General features: G+C 47.3%; 1 protein-coding gene across 1 annotated transcript in view; it reads right to left on the bottom strand.

Annotated features, from left to right (window-relative positions):
- ptprua (protein tyrosine phosphatase receptor type Ua) overlaps positions 1–25,901 on the bottom strand; it is a 370,817-nt gene that overhangs the window by 139,089 nt on the left and 205,827 nt on the right. Inside the window, exons 5-7 of the mRNA XM_079258799.1 lie at positions 19,000–19,115; positions 10,595–10,766; positions 5,473–5,766 (exon numbers count right to left, since the gene is read on the bottom strand). Of these exons, the coding sequence (XP_079114925.1) occupies positions 5,473–5,766; positions 10,595–10,766; positions 19,000–19,115 (582 nt within the window). The remainder of the gene's footprint in view (positions 1–5,472; positions 5,767–10,594; positions 10,767–18,999; positions 19,116–25,901) is intronic.

Here is a 25,901-nt window from a genome sequence, read left to right as displayed (position 1 = left end):
GAATTGGACTGAATTTTATTCCAGCTAAATTCTAATGAACTAGATTAAAAAGGAATGACTTCATTTACTGAACTGGACTGACGAGTTTGATTGAGAAGGATTTAGAATCTAAAGTTTAGGCCCATTAAGTTGAAGTTGGAAGGCTTGTCTCTAACTGGTACTGCAGAGTGAATCGGATGGGACTGGATTAAATGGGATTATAAAGATGAAGAACTGCTGGATAGTCCACATCCTCACCCTCCCAAATCACTCAAATACCACTAAACAAGGCAAAGAGCAGTGCAAGTATGTCTTCAGAGAAGTGCACCAAGCCACGTTTTGTTGGTTTAGCTCATTGTTGGGGTTTCCCAACATCAGGATGGGGAATTTCACCTTCCTCCTCCCTGTAAATGAAGCCTTAGTCCATTTCCACAGTCTCTTTACGCATTGCTTCATCCTAGTGGGACAAGACTGGAGGATGTTTGAAGATGCCTCCTACCTCCAGCCTGAGGGGTCTCCGATCAGACATGTCCGCATGTGGACTGGAGACTTCTAAACAAACTGGAGAGTCTCTGCTGAGACGAGTTTACTGGTTAAAATGGAAAGAGTGGGGAACGATGGTCAGGGCTGCTGCTGACTTTGCAAACTCACACTTTGAGGTTACAGAGAGGTGAAAGAAAAGATAAATGCGAATGCCCGAAGAAGAAACCTGCGACCTCCACATTCCCAGCTCGCATCACCACCGAGGTCCAATCAGATGGCGCCATGTGGAGCCTAATTACTGCTGTCATGTGTGAACATGAGAGTTGCACATCTCCATGTCCCTGTCAAGCAGAGCATCCACTTCAAACTCACGAGGACATTTCAGTCCCGTGGCCTTGCCTGAATCTCCAAATGTGTTGCAGAGACGTCTGATGGAGCAAGACTGGAGCGAGGCCGTCAGAGCGGACGTAGCCGACTCCGGGCTTGGTCCGCTGAAGACGCAGCGCTGTCACTGAACATACATCACAAGCTAATACATCAATGTACGGAGCAATGTCACAGAGGAGACATCAGCTCTGAGGGGACAGACAAGACAGCGGGACATGTCCCTCAAGTACTGGCTGATCTGAAGGATGTTCTTCCCAGAAGCAAAATGAAACAGTCAAACTGATCGTCTGACAGCCAATCGGGGTCGAGTCTTCCCAGAGAACAGGATCAATCGATCTGAAAGGAAGAATTCAGTTCCAGGGAAAAGTATCCTCCCCGTCATGTCCAAGATGTCGGAGAATAACTGCTTTATTATCCCATTCCTTTCACACCATCCTGTTAAAAGCTGCTCTGCCACCCGACCCCAAGCTCACTTTCTGCTTCACTCATCGTTCCAGTCCGACCACAGCAGGCTCTGTCCTCCACCAGCATGGCATTCTGCTTGATTAGCCTCATCACACGGCTTGGCAGGGACGGGAAGCGAGACCCGACATGCAGCTGCATCAGTGAGAAGCTCCTTCCTGCTGGCAGCTATACTAGACCGGAGACAGACTGCCAGATACTCAGCCTCCTACTTACCGCTTAAACCCAACCAGTCCCGTGTTCTGGCGGGACCTACTATGTTTGAAGGAAACTGGGTGATTTCGTTGGCCTCAGAGCAGCGGAATGCGATGAAAATGTGGAGGAACGATAGCAGAAGAATGAAAGCTTCTAATTGTTTGGGACCTGCTTGTTGCAGATGAAGCATCGACCCTCGCAGGCCTCGCAGAGAGCTGAAGGTCCAGCTGTTGTAAGGCTGCATCAAGCCAAGACGGAGGTTAGTCGGATTTCTCGGGTTTTTATCGCAGACTTACGAAAAAGTTTTAAATAATTCTGAGGCTGTATTTACAGAAAGTGCCATTTTATTCCCACTTGTGTCTGGAACCAGGTAGGGGTGTGTACTGCAAGAATCTGGCAATGCCAGAGTTTTCACAATACGGAGGAGCGACACGATAAACATGAGGGTGTATTGTCATATTTAGATGATATATAAATCATTTTAAATATAAGGGTTGGGACTCGATGAAAATAAAATATAATGACCGTTTAATTACAGGCTTTATCATTAATTCTTCTCATTTTAATCACATATTTATGGATTTTAAGAGACTATTACATCAAATAATGTTAAAAGAGAATAATAAAATCAACTCACTAAAGGGTCTGAAACATGCTAAATATAGCGCCAGTGATGCTAAGTTAGTAGCGCAAGTACTGTGTGCATCAGTGTAATCGGCATACCAGAAAATTGTGCTCTGACAAAGGTTCCACGATTAAATGTGTTATTTTTTAACCCGTTAATGTTTCTGTATTTATTAAATCATATTTAACGCGTTAAGTTCCACCCATCATAAAATTATATTCCAAAGATTTATTAAAGCTCTACGCATTCTGACAAGGCGGGTAAATAAAATGCTCTGACTTATCGTTTAACAAAACACATCAACATTGTCTGCGATGTCGTTGTCAACACGTCTTAGACTTAATGTGACAAGGAGGCTCCTCCTCCGACTCCCGAGGCGGTCCTGGAAAGGGAGGCTCCTCCTCCGACTCCCGAGGCGGTCCTGGAAAGGGAGGCTCCTCCTCCGACTCCCGAGGCGGTCCTGGAAAGGGAGGCTCCTCCTCCGACTCCCGAGGCGGTCCTGGAAAGGGAGGCTCCTCCTCCGGCTGCCGGCGTTTTGGCTTTACTTTCAGGTTAAATCGGCTTGGTGTCTAAGGCAACCAGTGATGTCATTTATCACTTCTCAGATGTAGTTAACTTTGGATTTATGATGATGATGATGGTACTCCTCATCTCCAGGTTTTTGTTGCAGAAACTGGATGAACAGGAAGAAGGCTTCCTCCTCTGTGTGCAGGTTGGCGTGCAGGGCGGCGTGCAGGTTGGCGTGCAGGTTGGCGTGAAGGTTGGTGTGCAGGTTGGTGTGCAGGTTGGCGTGAAGGTTGGCGTGCAGGGTGGCGTGCAGGTTGGCGTGCAGGTTGGCGTGCAGGTTGGCGTGCAGGGTGGCGTGAAGGTTGGTGTGCAGGTTGGCGTGCAGGTTGGCGTGCAGGGTGGCGTGAAGGTTGGTGTGCAGGTTGGTGTGCAGGTTGGCGTGAAGGTTGGCGTGCAGGGTGGCGTGCAGGTTGGCGTGCAGGTTGGCGTGCAGGTTGGCGTGCAGGGCGGCGTGCAGGGCGGCGTGCAGGTTGGCGTGCAGGTTGGCGTGCAGGTTGGCGTGCAGGTTGGCGTGCAGGGCGGCGTGCAGGTTGGCGTGCAGGGCGGCGTGCAGGTTGGCGTGCAGGTTGGCGTGCAGGTTGGCGTGCAGGGCGGCGTGCAGGTTGGCGTGCAGGGCGGCGTGCAGGTTGGCGTGCAGGTTGGCGTGCAGGTTGGCGTGCAGGGTGGCGTGCAGGTTGGCGTGCAGGGCGGCGTGCAGGGCGGCGTGCAGGGCGGCGTGCAGGGCGGCGTGCAGGGCGGCGTGCAGGGCGGCGTGCAGGGCGGCGTGCAGGTTGGCGTGCAGGGCGGCGTGCAGGGCGGCGTGCAGGGCGGCGTGCAGGTTGGCGTGCAGGTTGGCGTGCAGGTTGGCGTGCAGGGCGGCGTGCAGGTTGGCGTGCAGGTTGGCGTGCAGGGCGGCGTGCAGGTTGGCGTGCAGGTTGGCGTGCAGGTTGGCGTGCAGGGTGGCGTGCAGGTTGGCGTGCAGGGTGGCGTGCAGGTTGGCGTGCAGGTTGGCGTGCAGGGCGGCGTGCAGGTTGGCGTGCAGGGCCGCGTGCAGGGCCGCGTGCAGGGCGGCGCGTTAACCAGGTTTACTGCGTTTACCACGTTAACCAGGTTTACCACGTTAACCAGGTTTACCACGTTAACCAGGTTTACCACGTTAACTAGGTTTGCCATGTTTACCGCCTGAACCAGATTTACCACATTAACCAGGTGTACCATGTTTACTGCGTTAACCACGTTAGCCAGGTTTACCACATTAACCAGGTGTACCATGTTTACTGCGTTAACCACGTTAGCCAGATTTACCACATTAACCAGGTGTACCATGTTTACTGCGTTAACCACGTTAGCCAGATTTACCACATTAACCAGGTGTACCATGTTTACTGCGTTAACCACGTTAGCCAGGTTTACCACTTTTACCGAGTTAACCACATTAACCAGGTTTACCACATTTACCGAGTTAACTACATTAACCAGGTTTACCACTTTTACCGAGTTAACCACATTAACCAGGTTTACCACATTTACCGAGTTAACTACATTAACCAGGTTTACCACATTTACCGAGTTAACTACATTAACCAGGTTTACCACTTTTACCGAGTTAACCACATTAACCAGGTTTACCACATTTACCGAGTTAACTACATTAACCAGGTTTACCACTTTTACCGAGTTAACCACATTAACCAGGTTTACCACATTTACCGAGTTAACTACATTAACCAGGTTTACCACATTTACCGAGTTAACTACATTAACCAGGTTTACCACATTTACCGAGTTAACTACATTAACCAGGTTTACCACTTTTACCGAGTTAACCACATTAACCAGGTTTACCACATTTACCGAGTTAACTACATTAACCAGGTTTACCACATTTACCGAGTTAACTACATTAACCAGGTTTACCACTTTTACCGAGTTAACTACATTAACCAGGTTTACCACATTTACCGAGTTAACTACATTAACCAGGTTTACCACTTTTACCGAGTTAACTACATTAACCAGGTTTACCACATTTACCGGGCCACACCGAGCTCCTCCGCTGCTGACAGGAAGTCCTTCACTGAGTGGAAACCGATCATACTTTCATGAGGCCAATTAGAACATCCTGGGTCTCACTCAGCACATGCTGCACTGGCCGGTACCAGAAGGTTCTGGTGAAGAGGACGGGCTGGTACCAGAAGGTTCTGGTGAAGAGGACGGGCTGGTACCAGAAGGTTCTGGTGAAGAGGACGGGCTGGTACCAGAAGGTTCTGGTGAAGAGGACGGACTGGTACCGGACGGTCCTGGTGAAGAGGACGGGCCGGTACCGGACGGTCCTGATGAAGAGGACGGCCTGGTACCGGAAGGTCCTGGTGAAGAGGACGGGCCGGTACCGGACGGTCCTGATGAAGAGGACGGGCCGGTACCGGACGGTCCTGGTGAAGAGGACGGGCCGGTACCGGACGGTCCTGATGAAGAGGACGGCCTGGTACCGGAAGGTCCTGGTGAAGAGGACGGGCCGGTACCGGACGGTCCTGATGAAGAGGACGGGCCGGTACCGGATGGTCCTGGTGAAGAGGACGGGCCGGTACCGGACGGTCCTGATGAAGAGGACGGCCTGGTACCGGAAGGTCCTGGTGAAGAGGACGGGCCGGTACCGGACGGTCCTGATGAAGAGGACGGGCCGGTACCAGACGGTTGACTGAACAGGATGTAACTTTACTGTTTATATTAAAACCGGATAAGTCATGAAACAGTCTTTAGGTTCTGGTTCTGGTCCGGTTCTAAGCCCGACTCACCTGCACACTTGGTCCTGCTTACGAGTGGGGGTCCCGGCGCTCCAGTGCCCCCCTCCCCCGGTCGGGTGAGCAGGACGCTGATGCGGTACTCGGTGTCTGGCTCCAGGTGCCACACCTTGTAGGTGAGCGAGCTGACGACGTGGGTCTCGGTCAGTGTGGACGGGCTGGCCCGGTACTGGATCTCCCGACGGATGACCGGTCCATCCCCCACGATGGAGTTGGTGTTGAGCTGGATAATCAGGTAGGTGGGACCTGCCCGCAGGAGCTGGGGGGGCGCGATGGGGGTGGGGGGAACTGCAAGAGAGAAAAGAACAGACGCTTTAAACGGTCCAGTCAGAGGAGAATTGAAATGTCCTTGAAGACTTGGACGCACTGACAGACAACGGAGAAGAAGTAGAAAGTCAGGAACTTTATTTCCAGCAGTTTATTTTCACAGACAGACATCTCTAATCCTTGTTGACCCGGCAACCAGCAGGTATCTTCTCTTCTGAGAAGACGGAAGCGCTTCAGGCCTGATGTGACCTGGTCAAACAGGACATGCTGCAAGTAAGGAGAAGCGAGTGGAATGGATGGTGCTGCAGATGGACAGACGCTCAACCATCTGGAAGAACCTCCACCGTCTGGAAGAACCTCCACCGTCTGGAAGACCTTTATGGTCTGGAAGAACCTCCACTATCTGGAAGACCTTTATAGTCTGGAAGAACCTCCACTATCTGGAAGACCTTTATAGTCTGGAAGAACCTCCACCATCTGGAAGACCTTTATAGTCTAGAAGACCTTTATAGTCTTGAAAAACCTCTACCGTCTGGAAGAACCTCTACCGTCTGGAAGACCTTTATAGTCTGGAAGAACCTCCACTATCTGGAAGACCTTTATAGTCTGGAAGAACCTTCACCATCTGGAAGACCTTTATAGTCTAGAAGACCTTTATAGTCTGGAAGAACCTCCACCGTCTGGAAGAACCTCTACCGTCTGGAAGACCTTTATGGTCTGGAAGAACCCCCACTATCTGGAAGACCTTTATAGTCTGGAAGAACCTCCACTATCTGGAAGACCTTTATAGTCTGGAAGAACCTCTACCGTCTGGAAGAACCTCTACCGTCTGGAAGACCTTTATAGTCTGGAAGAACCTCTACCGTCTGGAAGAACCTCTACCGTCTGGAAGACCTTTATAGTCTGGAAGAACCTCTACCGTCTGGAAGACCTTTATAGTCTGGAAGAACCTCTACCGTCTGGAAGACCTTTATAGTCTGGAAGAACCTCTACCGTCTGGAAGACCTTTATAGTCTGGAAGAACCTCTACCGTCTGGAAGACCTTTATAGTCTGGAAGAACCTCCACCGTCTGGAAGACCTTTATAGTCTGGAAGAACCTCTACCGTCTGGAAGACCTTTATAGTCTGGAAGAACCTCCACCGTCTGGAAGACCTTTATAGTCTGGAAGAACCTCTACCGTCTGGAAGACCTTTATAGTCTGGAAGACCTTTATAGTCTGGAAGAACCTCTACCGTCTGGAAGACCTTTATAGTCTGGAAGAACCTCTACCGTCTGGAAGACCTTTATAGTCTGGAAGAACCTCTACCGTCTGGAAGACCTTTATAGTCTGGAAGAACCTCTACCATCTGGAAGACCTTTATAGTCTGGAAGAACCTCCACCGTCTGGAAGACCTTTATAGTCTGGAAGAACCTCTACCGTCTGGAAGACCTTTATAGTCTGGAAGAACCTCCACCGTCTGGAAGACCTTTATAGTCTGGAAGAACCTCTACCGTCTGGAAGACCTTTATAGTCTGGAAGAACCTCCACCGTTTGGAAGACCTTTATAGTCTGGAAGAACCTCCACCGTCTGGAAGAACCTTTATAGTCTGGAAGAACCTCTACCGTCTGGAAGACCTTTATAGTCTGGAAGAACCTCCACCGTCTGGAAGACCTTTATAGTCTGGAAGAACCTCCACCGTCTGGAAGACCTTTATAGTCTGGAAGAACCTCCACCGTCTGGAAGACCTTTATAGTCTGGAAGAACCTCCACCGTCTGGAAGACCTTTATAGTCTGGAAGAACCTCCACCGTCTGGAAGAACCTCTACCGTCTGGAAGACCTTTATAGTCTGGAAGAACCTCCACCGTCTGGAAGACCTTTATAGTCTGGAAGAACCTCTACCGTCTGGAAGACCTTTATAGTCTGGAAGAACCTCTACCGTCTGGAAGAACCTCTACCGTCTGGAAGACCTTTATAGTCTGGAAGAACCTCCACCGTCTGGAAGACCTTTATAGTCTGGAAGACCTTTATAGTCTGGAAGACCTTTATAGTCTGGAAGAACCTCCACCGTCTGGAAGACCTTTATAGTCTGGAAGAACCTCCACCGTCTGGAAGACCTTTATAGTCTGGAAGAACCTCCACCGTCTGGAAGACCTTTATAGTCTGGAAGAACCTCTACCGTCTGGAAGACCTTTATAGTCTGGAAGAACCTCCACCGTCTGGAAGACCTTTATAGTCTGGAAGAACCTCTACCGTCTGGAAGACCTTTATAGTCTGGAAGAACCTCCACCGTCTGGAAGACCTTTATAGTCTGGAAGAACCTCCACCGTCTGGAAGACCTTTATAGTCTGGAAGAACCTCTACCGTCTGGAAGACCTTTATAGTCTGGAAGACCTTTATAGTCTGGAAGAACCTCTACCGTCTGGAAGACCTTTATAGTCTGGAAGAACCTCTACCGTCTGGAAGACCTTTATAGTCTGGAAGACCTTTATAGTCTGGAAGAACCTCCACCGTCTGGAAGACCTTTATAGTCTGGAAGAACCTCTACCGTCTGGAAGACCTTTATAGTCTGGAAGAACCTCTACCGTCTGGAAGACCTTTATAGTCTGGAAGACCTTTATAGTCTGGAAGAACCTCCACCGTCTGGAAGACCTTTATAGTCTGGAAGACCTTTATAGTCTGGAAGAACCTCCACCGTCTGGAAGACCTTTATAGTCTGGAAGAACCTCCACCGTCTGGAAGACCTTTATAGTCTGGAAGAACCTCAACCGTCTGGAAGACCTTTATAGTCTGGAAGAACCTCCACCGTCTGGAAGACCTTTATAGTCTGGAAGAACCTCCACCGTCTGGAAGACCTTTATAGTCTGGAAGAACCTCTACCGTCTGGAAGACCTTTATAGTCTGGAAGAACCTCCACCGTCTGGAAGACCTTTATAGTCTGGAAGAACCTCCACCGTCTGGAAGACCTTTATAGTCTGGAAGAACCTCTACCGTCTGGAAGACCTTTATAGTCTGGAAGACCTTTATAGTCTGGAAGAACCTCTACCGTCTGGAAGACGTTAATCACGTTTTCATTCTCAAAGTTTATTCTGAGAAACTTATTTCAAAATATGTAACACAAAATAATGTTTTATTCTCAGTATATACGTGTGTGTGTGTGTGTGTGTGTGTGTGTGTATAAATAATAGCGATACGTTTGTCCCATTAGGACCATCAGATTGAGATTAACCGGACTCTGGGTGCAGAGGAAAACCCTGAACCCTGGAAAAGTCGGCAGATGTAAACCAGAGCAGAGAAAACTGAAACTTAAAACCAAGTTATGAAAGCTGCAGGAAAACCTGGAGGCAGGAGAAGAAGACCGAGGCAGAACAGACACAGATTTTACCTGATTCTGGGGAGTTTGTTCTGCTGTCCTGCAACAACAGCTGGAGAGAACAGACAACGACCGGCTAATAGATGGCAGAACCGTTTCCATTCAGAGGAAAACCTGCATTGGATTTGATCAGGCGCTGCAACGATGTGTATTCATGCTAAAATTAGCTGAATGCTTTCACCGCATTTTCATAAGTGGTCTTGTTGCACTCTCGAATAAAAAAACTAACAACAGAGACCTTATTTTTCAGCAAGCTCAGGAAAAGCAACCAAAAGCTAGCTAAATAACCAGTTAATGTAACAACGCTAGCTTAAAGACGACTGTGCTAACATTGGTTCGCTTCAGCTACTCTTCTTTGCAGACATCTATAGACTATATTCACTTCAACTTGGAGGTGAGTCTTGTTTTATTGCATATCAAAGTGGTTTTTGCATATGGGAAGCTCAAAGTAAAATGTATCAGGGCTAGCGTAACTTTAGCCTGTTTTGCTACAGAAATCACAGCAAGAAAAACACAAGAAAAAAAAGACTTCTACTTTACTTTTTTCTTTTTTATTTGTTCACATAAAATTCTTAGTTTCAGCCAAACAGCCAGATTAATTTTGCTGCCGGCATGACAATGTGTCAAACTGAAGCATTTCAGATATATGCTGCCTAGCCTCCTGTTAGCATGTGTTGCTGCTGCGGAGCTTGTAGCAAACATCTTTATGTCCCTCACTAACTTTTAACTTTCACTTTTATATTTAATTCAATTAACACTAAAAAACCCAGAGATACGAGAATTGCACCATTTAGTGTTTTCAAGAGGAACTATTCCACCCCCTCCAGTGCAAAGTTTTAGCTCAGACCTCTGTCTTGCTTGTTTTAGCTGAAAGCACTGAAAAAAATCTCATGTTTATAATGAAACATAATGAATGAAACATTCATCATTAAACATAATGAAGGAAACATTTATAATGAAACATTTGTGTTGCCAGATCTACGGTCTCAGAGTGATTTGACATGGCAGCTGAGCCGTTGGCATATGAGCTAACGGACAGTTCCTGATCTGTACAAAGAAAATAAAAAATAGCTGTTTATAAAGGCTGTATATAAATATATACTCTGCTCTATTTCAGAGGCTAAAACTATTTAGAAGCACAGTGCAGTTTCTGCGTGTCTAGTCGGAAAGCATGGTAAGGACCTTTTTCCAGTTGGCCATCTGGTTGTTCTACAGGATCTTTGCATGACAAAAGTGACCTTTAACAAGGTGAGAGTGAAAACACAAACTTGTAGAGGGGACGGGGACTCGCAGGAAAACCTGAAATCCTTGGGCCTTGCAGTGTTAATAGTTGGACAAATTAGGTACATCGGATATTACATCATATACATGGATAACCAACGCCCATTAAACTCTGAGCTGCCTGCCACTGAGAGCTAGCCCGAGCTAGGCCAAAAACGGCGAAAAAAGAAAAAAAACCCTTTAAAATCAGATGAGGACGTTTCCACACATCTTACCTCTGACGATGAGCTCGCCAAAGTTGGAGACAGCAGCACCTCTGGGAGACAGAGTCACGCAGCGGTAGAGGTCCTGCTGTCCACGCTGAGCCTCCACCTGGAACGTGGCCATCAGCCTCTTGTGGCTCAGCCGCGACAGCGATGACGAGTCGAGCACCACGCCACTTCTCCGCTAACAAAGAGCACACAAAGGATGGACGTCAGGTTGCGAAGCAAACAGGAGGAAGGAGGGCTGGAATGTGAGCAGGATATGGAATAAATGGTAAATGTCAGTGGAAGCGACGGCGTTCAGGCTGCTGACAGGCCTTCCGGGACTCGAACTGTTGGCATGGCGGTGCTCGGATGAGCTGATCCAGGTGCAATAGGCTTGAGGTGGTCCTGCTGGAAAAGATGCACCCTGACGCCACAGATTACAGCTTATCTTCAGCTCTGCCATTAATAATTTCCCCTTTTTAACGTGGTCTACTTCCTACACTCCGCTGTGAAGGAATGATTTCACTCCTCCGCTTCCTAAAGCAAACAGCTGAGTCTGCTTCCCCTGGTGCAGGACCGCCTCGCTGAGGTCGACCGCCTCGCTGAGGTCGACCGCCTCGCTGAGGTAGACCGCCTCGCTGAGGTAGACCGCCTCGCTGAGGTAGACCACCTCGCTGAGGTCGACCACCATGCTGAGGTAGACCACCTCGCTGAGGTAGACCGCCTCGCTGAGGTCGACCGCCTCGCTGAGGTCGACCGCCTCGCTGAGGTAGACCGCCTCGCTGAGGTAGATCGCCTCGCTGAGGTCGACCGCCATGCTGAGGTAGACCGCCATGCTGAGGTAGACCGCCATGCTGAGGTAGACCGCCATGCTGAGGTAGACCGCCTCGCTGAGGTCGACCGCCATGCTGAGGTAGACCACCATGCTGAGGTAGACCGCCTCGCTGAGGTCGACCACCATGCTGAGGTAGACCACCATGCTGAGGTAGACCGCCTCGCTGAGGTCGACCACCATGCTGAGGTCGACCACCATGCTGAGGTAGACCACCATGCTGAGGTAGACCGCCTCGCTGAGGTCGACCACCATGCTGAGGTCGACCACCATGCTGAGGTCGACCACCATGCTGAGGTAGACCGCCTCGCTGAGGTAGATCGCCTCGCTGAGGTAGATCGCCTCGCTGAGGTCGACCACCATGCTGAGGTAGACCGCCTCGCTGAGGTCGACCACCATGCTGAGGTAGACCACCATGCTGAGGTAGACCACCATGCTGAGGTAGATCGCCTCGCTGAGGTAGATCGCCTCGCTGAGGTAGATCGCCATGCTGAGGTAGACCACCTCGCTGAGGTAGACCGCCTCGCTGAGGTAGACCGCCTGGCTGAGGTCGACCACCATGCTGAGGTAGACCACCATGCTGAGGTAGACCGCCTCGCTGAGATCGACCACCATGCTGAGGTAGACCACCATGCTGAGGTAGATCGCCTCGCTGAGGTCGACCGCCTCGCTGAGGTCGACCGCCTCGCTGAGGTCGACCGCCTCGCTGAGGTAGACCGCCTCGCTGAGGTAGACCGCCTCGCTGAGGTCGACCGCCTCGCTGAGGTCGACCACCATGCTGAGGTAGACCACCTCGCTGAGGTAGACCGCCTCGCTGAGGTCGACCGCCATGCTGAGGTAGACCACCTCGCTGAGGTAGACCACCTCGCTGAGGTCGACCACCATGCTGAGGTAGACCACCTCGCTGAGGTCGACCGCCTCGCTGAGGTAGATCGCCTCGCTGAGGTAGATCGCCTCGCTGAGGTCGACCGCCATGCTGAGGTAGACCGCCTCGCTGAGGTCGACCACCATGCTGAGGTAGACCGCCATGCTGAGGTAGACCACCATGCTGAGGTAGACCACCTCGCTGAGGTAGATCGCCTCGCTGAGGTAGATCGCCTCGCTGAGGTAGATCGCCTCGCTGAGGTAGATCGCCATGCTGAGGTAGACCGCCTCGCTGAGGTCGACCGCCATGCTGAGGTAGACCGCCATGCTGAGGTAGACCGCCTCGCTGAGGTCGACCACCATGCTGAGGTAGACCACCATGCTGAGGTAGACCGCCTCGCTGAGGACGACCACCATGCTGAGGTAGACCACCATGCTGAGGTAGATCGCCTCGCTGAGGTCGACCGCCTCGCTGAGGTCGACCACCATGCTGAGGTCGACCGCCTCGCTGAGGTAGACCGCCTCGCTGAGGTCGACCGCCTCGCTGAGGTCGACCGCCTCGCTGAGGTAGACCGCCTCGCTGAGGTAGACCACCATGCTGAGGTAGACCGCCTCGCTGAGGTAGACCACCATGCTGAGGTAGACCGCCTCGCTGAGGTAGACCAACTCGCTGAGGTAGACCACCATGCTGAGGTAGACCGCCTCGCTGAGGTAGACCGCCTCGCTGAGGTAGACCGCCTCGCTGAGGAAGACCACCATGCTGAGGTAGACCGCCTCGCTGAGGTAGACCGCCTCGCTGAGGAAGACCACCATGCTGAGGTAGACCGCCTCGCTGAGGAAGACCACCATGCTGAGGTAGACCGCCTCGCTGAGGTAGACCGCCTCGCTGAGGAAGACCACCATGCTGAGGTAGACTGCCTCGCTGAGGAAGACCACCATGCTGAGGTAGACCGCCTCGCTGAGGTAGACCGCCTTGCTGAGGTAGACCGCCTCGCTGAGGTAGACCGCCTCGCTGAGATAGACTGCCTCGCTGAGGAAGACCACCATGCTGAGGTAGACTGCCTCGCTGAGGAAGACCACCATGCTGAGGTAGACCGCCTCGCTGAGGTAGACCGCCTTGCTGAGGTAGACCGCCTCGCTGAGGTAGACCGCCTCGCTGAGATAGACTGCCTCGCTGAGGAAGACCACCATGCTGAGGAAGACTAATGGAGGACTATCTGTAAAAGCTTCTCTCTCATCGGATCTAAACTTTGGGAAACAGGACGAGAAGAAAAACTGGAGGCTGATGTCGGACTGCACACCTCATCCAAGTCAATCATGCATTTATCTTCCTGCAAGTGTGTGACGTTTGTATCTTCACACTCACACTTCACAAACATGTCAAACGTCTTCTCCACACGCCAAAGATCAGGCTGGGACTGAGAGGGTAGAGTGGGCCAGGACACACCCTGGCTCCACCCTGCTGCTGCTTGTTCACGCTTCCAGGCCAGAGGAGGAGCGTCGGCGTTCAGGCGTGATTTTTCAGCATTTCTCTTCACAGCGTGGAAATGAGAGCAGCTCTGGTTGGGCGCGAAGAACGGCTTCAGGGCATCGATTAACCGAAAAGTCAGAACTTGTCATCTATTTCCTGCAATGATGCAACAATGAACCTTCTGTCGTTTTAAACAATGAGACAAAAGCTCGCCGGTTCAATCCTCGGCTGCGGGGGGCTCGAACGGTGGCCTTTCTGGAGGAGTTTGTATGTTCTCCCCGTGTATGTGTGGGATCTATCGGCTTCCTCCCATCGTCCAGAGACATGACGTTAACTTAACTGGTTGCTATGGAGTGTTGGTCATGTGACCACCTGGTTACCTGTCCAGGTGTTCCTGTCCTGTGAAGGACTGGTTACCTGTCCAGGTGTTCCTGTCCGGTGAAGGACTGGTTACCTGTCCAGGTGTTGTGACGGACTGGTTACCTGTCCAGGTGTTCCTGTCCTGTGAAGGACTGGTTACCTGTCCAGGTGTTGTGACGGACTGGTTACCTGTCCAGGTGTTCCTGTCCTGTGAAGGACTGGTTACCTGTCCAGGTGTTGTGACGGACTGGTTACCTGTCCAGGTGTTCCTGTCCGGTGAAGGACTGGTTACCTGTCCAGGTGTTGTGACGGACTGGTTACCTGTCCAGGTGTTGTGATGGACCGGTTACCTGTCCAGGTGTTGTGATGGACCGGTTACCTGTCCAGGTGTTGTGACGGACTGGTTACCTGTCCAGGTGTTCCTGTCCTGTGAAGGACTGGTTACCTGTCCAGGTGTTGTGACGGACTGGTTACCTGTCCAGGTGTTCCTGTCCGGTGAAGGACTGGTTACCTGTCCAGGTGTTGTGACGGACTGGTTACCTGTCCAGGTGTTGTGACGGACCGGTTACCTGTCCAGGTGTTGTGACGGACCGGTTACCTGTCCAGGTGTTGTGACGGACTGGTTAACTGTCCAGGTGTTGTGACGGACTGGTTAACTGTCCAGGTGTTGTGATGGACTGGTTACCTGTCCAGGTGTTGTGATGGACTGGTTACCTGTCCAGGTGTTCCTGTCCGGTGAAGGACTGGTTACCTGTCCAGGTGTTCCTGTCCGGTGAAGGACTGGTTACCTGTCCAGGTGTTCCTGTCCGGTGAAGGACTGGTTACCTGTCCAGGTGTTGTGACGGACTGGTTACCTGTCCAGGTGTTGTGACGGACTGGTTACTGTCCAGGTGTTGTGACGGACTGGTTACCTGTCCAGGTGTTGTGATGGACTGGTTACTGTCCAGGTGTTGTGACGGACTGGTTACCTGTCCAGGTGTTGTGAAGGACTGGTTACCTGTCCAGGTGTTGTGAAGGACTGGTTACCTGTCCAGGTGTTCCTGTCCGGTGAAGGACTGGTTACCTGTCCAGGTGTTCCTGTCCGGTGAAGGACTGGTTACCTGTCCAGGTGTTGTGACGGACTGGTTACCTGTCCAGGTGTTCCTGTCCGGTGAAGGACTGGTTACCTGTCCAGGTGTTCCTGTCCGGTGAAGGACTGGTTACCTGTCCAGGTGTTGTGACGGACTGGTTACCTGTCCAGGTGTTGTGACGGACTGGTTACTGTCCAGGTGTTGTGACGGACTGGTTACCTGTCCAGGTGTTGTGATGGACTGGTTACTGTCCAGGTGTTGTGACGGACTGGTTACCTGTCCAGGTGTTGTGAAGGACTGGTTACCTGTCCAGGTGTTGTGACGGACTGGTTACTGTCCAGGTGTTGTGACGGACTGGTTACCTGTCCAGGTGTTGTGATGGACTGGTTACTGTCCAGGTGTTGTGACGGACTGGTTACCTGTCCAGGTGTTGTGAAGGACTGGTTACCTGTCCAGGTGTTGTGAAGGACTGGTTACCTGTCCAGGTGTTCCTGTCCGGTGAAGGACTGGTTACCTGTCCAGGTGTTCCTGTCCGGTGAAGGACTGGTTACCTGTCCAGGTGTTCCTGTCCGGTGAAGGACTGGTTACCTGTCCAGGTGTTGTGACGGACTGGTTACCTGTCCAGGTGTTCCTGTCCGGTGAAGGACTGGTTACCTGTCCAGGTGTTCCTGTCCGGTGAAGGACTGGTTACCTGTCCAGGTGTTCCTGTCCGGTGAAGGACTGGTTACCTGTCCAAGTGTTGTGACGGACTGGTTACCTGTCCAGGTGTTGTGACGGACTGGTTACTGTCCAGGTGTTGTGACGGACTGGTTACCTGTCCAGGTGTTGTGATGGACTGGTTACTGTCCAGGTGTTGTGACGGACTGGTTACCTGTCCAGGTGTTGTGAAGGACTGGTTACCTGTCCAGGTGTTCCTGTCCGGTGAAGGACTGGTTACCTGTCCAGGTGTTCCTGTCCGGTGAAGGACTGGTTACCTGTCCAGGTGTTGTGACGGACTGGTTACCTGTCCAGGTGTTGTGATGGACTGGTTACTGTCCAGGTGTTGTGATGGACTGGTTACCTGTCCAGGTGTTGTGACGGACTGGTTACCTGTCCAGGTGTTCCTGTAATGTGAAGGACTGGTTACCTGTCCAGGTGTTCCTGTCCTCTGAAGGACTGGTTACCTGTCCAGGTGTTCCTGTCCGGTGAAGGACTGGTTACCTGTCCAGGTGTTGTGACGGACTGGTTACCTGTCCAGGTGTTGTGAGGGACTGGTTACCTGTCCAGGTTCCTGCCTCTCACTCAATGACAGCTGCGATAGGCTCCTGCTTCCTGCGACCCTTATTTGCACTAAGCGGTTCGGAAAATAAAAAAGGAAGAGACAAAAGCTCGCATTTGCTGTAACATCTTAACGATGCTAGAGGAAGTGAGTCGTGTGGCGGGTCGGAGAAGAACCACCACCTGGAGCCAAAAACACACCAATGGCTGAGAGTTTGACTGAAAACTGTAAGGAGAGATGGAACGCCCTTAAAATATGTTTCTCATTAATTACAGGCTGCTAATAATTCATCTTGATGAATCACATTTTAATTGTTTAACAATTTTTGCATAAAAGGCAAAGTTTTAACTTCAGATGGATTTTACTGGACAACCGAATCTGATAGTAGAAACTGCATTAATATTTTAATCTGAAGCTCTATTAATGTCTGGAAAAATGCAGTCAATTATGTTTCCATTAAAAGCAGTAAAATAATAACTAGAATATGGCGTTTCGTTGCTGTTCTGGTGTTTTTCATTTGGTGGTTTCTGTGCAGTCTTCTTCGTGTTTCTCTTCTTCTTCTGTGGTTTGTTCCTCTCTCTGGTTGTGTGTCCACTACACAACTCAACACTGCCCCTGCTGGTTTCTGGCGGGATTCCTACTAAGTTCCCTGAAAATAAACCAAATTCCGTACCAAAAGTCTCCTAGATCCCCAGAATAAGTCACTAGATAGTTGCTAGTTAGTGTTTAAAGTTAAAAGTTGCTCAAGGGGTGTGAACGCTCACTGAACGTAGCGCTAAAACAGCTCATTTATTAGCCAAGCTCTAAAAAGGGCAGTTCTCATTATTTATAGGTTATTACTGTGCTGGTCTGGTCCAGATGGAGACCAGCTTGTGGAGCCTGGTTAATAGGGTCCCTGCAGGAAGGACTAGAGCTTATATTAGCTCTTTATTTAGTTGTGGCTGCAGCAACGGCACTTCTTTCATCACCAGGGTTGCTGGCTGTGGATGACAGATGATTGCTATGATGATCAGCAGAACATCCTTCCTACATAGGAGGGAGAACTAAGGGTCTATGTGGACCTGTACCAACCCAGACCCATCATGTTCCAGAAGGAAAGATGATGTTAAAGGCAACAGTAGCAACAAGAGGAAAGCTGTGTTCCACGTCACTGAGCCACAGGAGGACAAAGCATTCCTCAGGACGTAATCCTCCTCACGGTGAAGCAAACATCGCTGATGCTGTCAGGTAGAATGCGACCTGCCATTTGCTTTTAAAATAATCCATATCCTGCAGGTTTTCAGGGTGCAGTCTGAAGCCTGGCTTTTCTGATACAGGTCCTCAATAGTTACAGCGGGGCAGATATTTGTTCAGCGGTGCGCTACAACAACCCTCATCAAGTCACTCACTGGATAATATCACATCCAGTTTTACTTTCTCCAGGTTTGTTCTGCTCAGATGGAGAAAACTAATAAGAAAGCAAATGTGCATCTGCAATAATTAAAGCCGTCCAGTGACACTGGTTCTGTTATGATTTATGTAACGTTGTGGGAAAACTTCTGCTTTTCTGTTATTTGAACATTTTACAAGCTAATTTTAGTCTCAAACTGAAAAACATCTCCAACGATATAATTCCAAAGGACATTATGTTACATGAATGATTTCTATGTGTTATCATCTGTGTTTTATGACCTGAGCTAACAACTGACACATTCTCATGAGACAAGAATTCGAGGTATGTTTCCATATACGATAGGTAAGCTGGTCGGGAAGCGCCATGAGTATTGGCCATCTTAAAACTACAGCATCAGGTAAAGGACAAACAGCACTAATGTGGACTAAGAAGGAGTTTCTCATGCGAGCTAGCACACAGTGATCAAATTTAAGAGACAGAGGTTTACTACCCCAAATCTGATGCAGCAGCACCGCAGGAAATGTTTTCACCATTGCCTTCCCCAGATGGAAGGAGCCCAAGACCAAGGAGGGGGGCATTACTGCCCAAATTAGCTGACAACTAACTGATTTCATTGGGTTTTATCAGCGCTGCTTGTTAGCATAGTTAGCATAACAGGAGATCCTGCTAAATTCTAGCAGCCGTGTCGGTACAGAAGTGGATGTTAACTTGCATTCATCAGCTTTCAAAGTCACAGTAAAGGCAGCTTCTAAAGCTTTCTCACACCTTTTAGTTTGGCTTTACTGTCTCTGAAAACCACAACCTAACCATTTTACCTGAACACTGTGGGATGACATGGTTTCACCTGCGTTGCTGGTGCTTTTTGATCAACGGCGGCTACTGTTACTCCATGTGTTGGTAAAGGTGAGGCTAGAATGCGTTATTCGCTTGAATGTGATACATGAATTCACCGTTACATGGGAGTATTTCTTACACAATGTCCCTTTAAATAAGCACCTGACTGGAAGTCTGTATGCAAGTGTAAAAACTAAATCTTTAGTATGAAACCAAAAGGCTTTTCCCTTCCTGGAGACGTCGTTTTCTCCCCTCGTCCATTCAATAACTCCAGCTCTGGGATGTGGGCTTGGCTACCGAAGTGAAGATGATAAATAGGGAGGAAAAGAAACACCTAATCTTGTTCTTACCTCCAGCAGGAAGGGCTCTGTCTCCGAGACTTTGCCTGTGGCGATGCACTGAAAGGAGGCGTTCTGCCCAGCGTTCACCTCCACCTCACCAAGCCGGGAGAAATGAGGCACCTTGTCTGTGGAGGGAAGACATGCCGATGAAAGTGGCAGATGTGGACGTGAACACAGCTGTCCAAATACATTAAACACATGACGAGTTATTCAGAGGCTTTACACTCAGTGGAGCCTCATATAAACCTGTAAACACAATACTGAAGACAAGTATTTACTGCAAACATTCAACCAGCTAAACAAATCCGCTCCATTGTTTATTCTGACATTAGGATAATTTTAGAGTATAAATCTTGATTTAGCACACGGATAACTAATAAAACTCCATTTTGTCTGTAAGGAGCGGTAAAATAAGTCACCTGGCACTGCAAGTGTATTAAGACCAAATAATGTGCATTTTTGACACTGATAAACAAGGAGTGCTGCTGCATCCAGACTGTCACCATTTCATGCAAAGTACCGTCACAGAGAGCTCCGTATGATCTCCAAGTGACTTAAGCTTCATTTCATCTCATTTTATAGACTGTTCACTTTTCCCCCAGATGAACAAAATAATTCATCAACCACCAAAGAATATCTCAAAAGAAGGAGAAAATACAACTTGCACAAAATCCATTTTCATGATGTAATGAAAACCAAATGAAATATCTGATCTAGTCGGAGCAACCAGGATACTGTTTCCTTCCGCCATCAAACCATGAGAAGTATCAGCTTTGGTCTAAATGTCTGAAAACACCTACACATTGCTGATGTTTAGTGGAAAAGCAGAAAAAAGATAGAAATAAACCTCTTTCACTGCAACCTCAATAAAACTAAATTAGTACCCCCAAAAATATTCCAAAGTTCTGTCTGCACAAACTGAAGAAAATATGTTAGCTCACTGCTAGCTTGTAAGTAGATTAACTCCAATGCACATTAGAGGTTAAACTGACAAAATGCCTTCAGCTATGTGAAGACAAGAGATGCTTTGTTAGCATGCTAGCTAGCTAGCTCACTGCTAGCTGGTTACTAGATTAACTCCAATGCACATTAGAGGTTAAACTGACAAAATGTCTTCAGCTATGTGAAGGCAAGAGATGCTTTGTTAGCATGCTAGCTAGCTAGATCACTGCTAGCTAACTTACAGGCACATTTAGAGGCAAAAGTTGAATAATGTTCCACAGCAAAAAGTTATCTTACTAGCGGTTTGGTTCACAGGTAAATGTAGATGACAAAGAGCTTTTAGTCATAAGTAAAAAAAAAAAATGCTTCCATTGCCACTGAAAAATTAAGTTTAACTGTTTAACATTTACATGTAAGAGTAAAAAGTCCTATGAGATGTAGTTAAACTTAAAATAAGTTTAACAACACTTCCACTCAGCTAGCGATAGTAATTTAGTTACTAATGTGTGGACCCACAGGAATATTGGTCATACAGAAATAAGAGGTGGACTTTGGGATAAGAGCATTTAACCCCTGCCCCCCCCTCAGAAAACATGCTTCATTGTAATTGTAATTCTTTAGAAGTGTGTTTAGTTTGATGATTTATTTATTAATTTCTGAGATGCAAAATACACAGTTACATTTACTACAGATGTTCTGTGAAGTAATTTGAAATATGAGCAAATTCACACAGACACCTGAGGTGGCTTTGGAGGTCCTTGAGACTGAAACAGTGTTGAGCAAGCCCATGTAGCTGAAAGCGTACAACCACATGTTAATGCGCCTGTCATTTTTGTGATTCAGAAATAAAATGGACGAAATGTTTTATTTGGAAGTCATTTTGTGTTCGTGTGCAACACTGGAAGGTAACTTCTGATTCGGATGTTACTTCCAGTAAAAGTTCAACATAAACTGTAAAACTGGAAGGTTGCTCAATTTCTCACCATGGTTGTCAGCTAGTTACGCTTTGGATAGAAAGATAAATCCGTCAAATGATATTTATTTACTCTGTTATAAAAGCTGAAACAGATCATGTTCAACTATCGAAAGCCTGAAACCAAATCACAGCTGTTCACATTATTTCCCAGCTACATGCTAGCAACTGATGCTAACAACAACAAACAAAAAGAACATTAAACTGATATTTTTAGTGAAAGACTATTGATTGGTACCAAATTGGTATATTGATTTTTCTTTTCATCAAAATATGGACCGGGTTCATTGATACTCTGTAATCAATACGTCAATATCAATCTTTCAAAATATCAGATTCAATGCTTTGTTGAGTACATAGCTGGAACTTTGCTCATACAAAACGTGACATTTGTTTTCACTTCTGATTGTTTTAAGTAATAAAACTGTTTTCCTTCTGTCACATGATCATGGCAGCCTATCAGATGCCATGATGAGGATGATGATGATGAGGTCATGTCTAATATCTCACTGGTTTAATGCAGGTTTATTATATTTATCACATAACTTCTACACATTCTATGTTTTCTTTTGCGTTCAACAAATGTGAATAATCACTTATTAATCTATATTTTAATTATTTCACATTTCTTTCTTGAATTTTTTTGTTTATTGTTCTCATCACTTTAATTCTTTATTGTTTTAAAAGCACAACCTGTCCAGGTGTTCCTGCCTCCCTCAGTGACTGACTAAGCGGTTAAGAAAATGGATGGATGTTTTAAAAGGATCTCTTTCAAGTACTGACATTATTGAATTTAATTTACATTCTATAATGTCCTTGTAATAAAGATATTGTTACAAACCCCCAGCTATCCAGTGAAAAGGGGGAGAGGTTTGTAAGCATTAAACCCACAAATAAGTTATTTTAAATAAAAAGGTGTTTATTTGCAGGCACGACTGTTGTGACAACCAGGCAGGAATGATAAACCAAAAAGAAAAGTTGTAACAGGCTTCACCTGCTACAAATCACACCCAGAACAACAAAAGGGTGACAAAGTATTCAGAGCAAAACCAGTTACTTAAGACAGGTTACAAAACACCCCTACTGGGCACACAAAAACAAAGTACAAATTTGTTCAACTCCACAAAGCCACTTTCCAGGCTTACAACCAAGGCAAAGTGAGCCATCAACACTCTGCTGCCCTGAATGACTGCCAGCCGGCTCCTTAAATAGGGCTGACGAGCTGGCCCACGATGACGAGGCGTCCAGTCCCGGAAGGAGCAGTGTAGCCAGTAGTAGGGTGGATACAAGGCAGTCAACCAATGGTCTACTGGAGATCATACAGTCAGATTTGCATAACCAGTCATGGGAAATAACACATATGAATGTGCACCATACAATCATTATGTTCTTTTAAGGTGCATAAAGTATTGATATCTGTATCGTCACCAATATCAATGAAAAAATAACAACGGTACCGTATTGATCGGAAACATGTTAGCATCGCCACCCTACATCAACTGCAATCAAAACAGAATCAGTTACTGACTAGCAGCTAACGTTTAGCTTCATGGCTAGCTAGTAGGGGTGGGAAAATCAGATATCGGGATCTTTTGCTTCACAATTTTAAAACCGATTTTTTTGTTAAAGAACTATTTTCTTAAAATAAATAAAAAGACAGAATATCTTCTCTTTGAGGTGGCATATTTCAGATGGCGTCTATCAGATAAATTAATTTCCAGTACAGTCATGTTTGGTTTTCACAGCAATCAACAACAACATCTGGCTGGAAACAGCAATCCACCATTTATAGCCATTTTTCTTCTCCTCTGCAGAACTCGTCATGCTCTGCCTGTGCAATAAGCCAAGTGAGAGCAACTGATTTCCTATGTGCACATCTCCATCCATAAATAACTCATTTACATGGTATGTTCTGTAAGCAGAGCAGGAGTGACCCTGACAGAAGGAAACCTGCATGAAGACATCTGTTGTGCTGGAAGTTAGGATCATTTATCTGAGAGAGGCCAGCATAAACTTTTTAAATCATCCCGGAAAGTTTAACGTTCAAAGCTTCAATTATAGAAGTCATTTGAGGATGTGCCAGTCGCATTAATAATTACTGAGAAAATTTAATTTGAAATGTAAAAGCTCGGCGGTGTGAATATGCGACCTGTCGAGCCTTAATTAAGACCATTAAATATAAATAAAGGCAAGGTAAATTGAATCTCAAATGCAGTTTGACTGTCTGGGATGTTGGTTCTTTAAATTAGTAATGCTGCCTCTTATGATGCAGAGGAGATTAGTCATGACTGGAACACGTGTTTGGAATAAAACGCAGCCCACAGAGTGAAAAAACACACAAATGACGAATAAGAGGGGAGACAGTGAGGAGCAAACTATGGATTTAAAGCTTCTTTGAGGCAGGAAGTATGCGTGTTGTCTTCAAATAGATAAAACAAACACAGTATTACCTCAACGACGCTGCATTGTCGGCCGCCGTAGCACAAAATCCTACTGCAGAAGGAAGCACACCGTCTGGAAACCAGCCCTGGCAACGCTCCCCATCCTAAATTACTATGGAAACACATCCTGATGCATCAAGGGCATGCTGGAAACTAAAAGTCTGGATGCTGAATTTGGAAAAGGTTATTTCAGTTTCCCAGCGAGGATCCAGAGATTTCTAATGTGCAGCCAGAGCGCCAGAAAGGGATATCCGAATTTCATGAACTCATAAATACTCCACATTATCATTCATTAACATTTTCACACATTTATGCTGCTGAAAAAGCATTCCTGTTCTGACTGGAAGCCAGCGAAGGTCTGGGAGGAAAAAACTCAAATCAGCATCAGCTTGAGCGTTGGTAGAGTTTGGCTGGAAGTGGAATAAACTTTATGTACAACAATGTTTAGTTTTATGGGAGGATAGTTAAACAGAAAACTATGAAAACAATACAATCTAGAGTAATAATCATCACAACTAATAACTGGAGTTTCTCTACCAGGAATTTCTACAGCACTGCAGGTTTTCAATATTCCAACCAATCAGCAAAGTGAAGCCAAAACCTGCAGTTCCTCCTTCATCCACTAGGGGCTCCACAGAGCAAATCTCCATAGAATCCCATGTTAAAAAGACCAACTTCACAGCAGAAATAAACATGTTCACGGCAGAAATAAACATGTTTACAGCAGAAATAAACATGTTCACGGCAAAAATAAACATGTTTACAGCAGAAATAAACATGTTTACAGCAGAAATAAACATGTTTACAGCAGAAACAAACATGTTTACAGCCTGGTACAAAAATCCATTTTAGGTTTAATAGGTCAGGTTTACCTTCATGACAACTGTGGAGGGAGTGAATTTTTTTCTAACTCACCCGTTTAAAAGTAATTTAATCTCAGAGTTCGGCCTATTTAGGGGTGTGTCGTTTTGATTGACAGATACCCAATCTCCCGCTTCAAGTCAGAAGAATGTAAAACAACCGCAGTTTTTAGCCGGTTAACGTGACTTAGCTTTAGCCCACTTACCTCCGTTAGCTGGTTAGCTCCTGTTATCTCTGGGTTAGCTTGGTTAGCTCTTAGCTACAGAAAGCTCGGAGTTCGCTCAATGTCAATCATCCACCATGACACTCACCACCCCCCTCTCAGCTCCACCTCTTTGCCCATATTTATATTTTCCGGGCGAGACGACACACATGCGAGCTTCAATTCAGCTCTTCAGAAACCTACGGGTGACGTCACGGAGGCTCCGCCCATCTCTATATATAGTCTATGGTTCCGACACACCTGATTCAACAGCCTGGGAAGTTCTGCTCATGACTTAATTTGAATGAGGCGTGTTGGAGCAGGGACACATGGAAAACTGAACCCCCCCAACCTCAAGGTTCTTTCATACTGAATACAGAAAATAGATCTGCAGATGGACGGAGAGTTTCTTTCATCTCCTGCGTCAAAATTTAGTTAGTTTTCAAGAAACTTAGCAATACCACCAGAAGCCACCGGGGGGCAGTGTCAAGTTGTATAGCTGACACACAACCTGAGAAAGGAACAAACCAGAAAAGAAGAATACCAAGAAGAAGACGACACGGAAAGTGTACAAAAAAATAAATAAATAAAAAAAACTGAAGAAGCAGCAGTTGAGAAATGGGAAAAGCTTTGTGGTTTTCTTCATCTGGTGTTTTTGAGTCATTGTAAACAACTTTACAGTGCTACCACGACCAACCGCTGTCAGAACACAGAAGTGAATACCAAACTCCACCCTCTAGTGGATGAACTGACTTAGTAACCATGGCAACGTTAAAGACGCATGTGAGGACGGAGACTCATGACAATGTTTCAAACGGACGTCCCCGTTGTGGTGGAAATTATGCACATAGTGTAGTTTTAATAAGTTACTCCTTTATTAAGCTTTTTTTTATGTCGTACAAAATATATATTCTGCATAGTTAGAGTAGTTCAGAAAGCTTGCTTTAGTAGATTCATGCATAAAACTGAATGTTCTGTTCAAGGCCTATTTCAGCTTTGACTGTTGTTATCTTCAAGCTAGCAGTTGCTTTGTGGTGCCAGGCAGAGGTTATTTGTGTATGCCTAAAGATTGCTGTAACAACCTGAGCAGGGGAGAGCTCTCGAGACCTCTCGCTTGCAACATCTGTACATGGTCAATAAACTGGACAGAGCATGGTTGATTTCTAGATTTGTTTCTCATCAGATAAATTCCACGACAGTTTGGTGTCAGAAGTGGGATCTCACATGTTTCCACCGGGACCAGACGGGGGGTTAGGCTGCCTGAATCCAAACAGATTAATCTTCAAACCTCGAATAGGCCTTGAGAGTGATGAGGGCCAGTGTCAACGGTGTCAACGGTTTTGGTCGATCATGGTGGGATCTCCACCCACTTGCTGATTTATCTGGTGAGAAGTATATCTTTCCAAATTAGAATCTGGACATTTGTAGAAGAATTATTTTTGATTTAATTACTGCATAGTTGAATGGATCAAATTACTATTCAGGCTGTAAC

The sequence above is a fragment of the Telmatherina bonti genome (genome assembly GCF_933228915.1).
Source record: "Telmatherina bonti genome assembly, chromosome: 19".
NCBI classification, from domain to species: Eukaryota; Metazoa; Chordata; class Actinopteri; order Atheriniformes; family Telmatherinidae; genus Telmatherina; species Telmatherina bonti.
The sequence above is the reverse complement of the archived record's forward strand: the minus strand, read 5'-3'. Positions and strand labels throughout refer to the sequence as shown.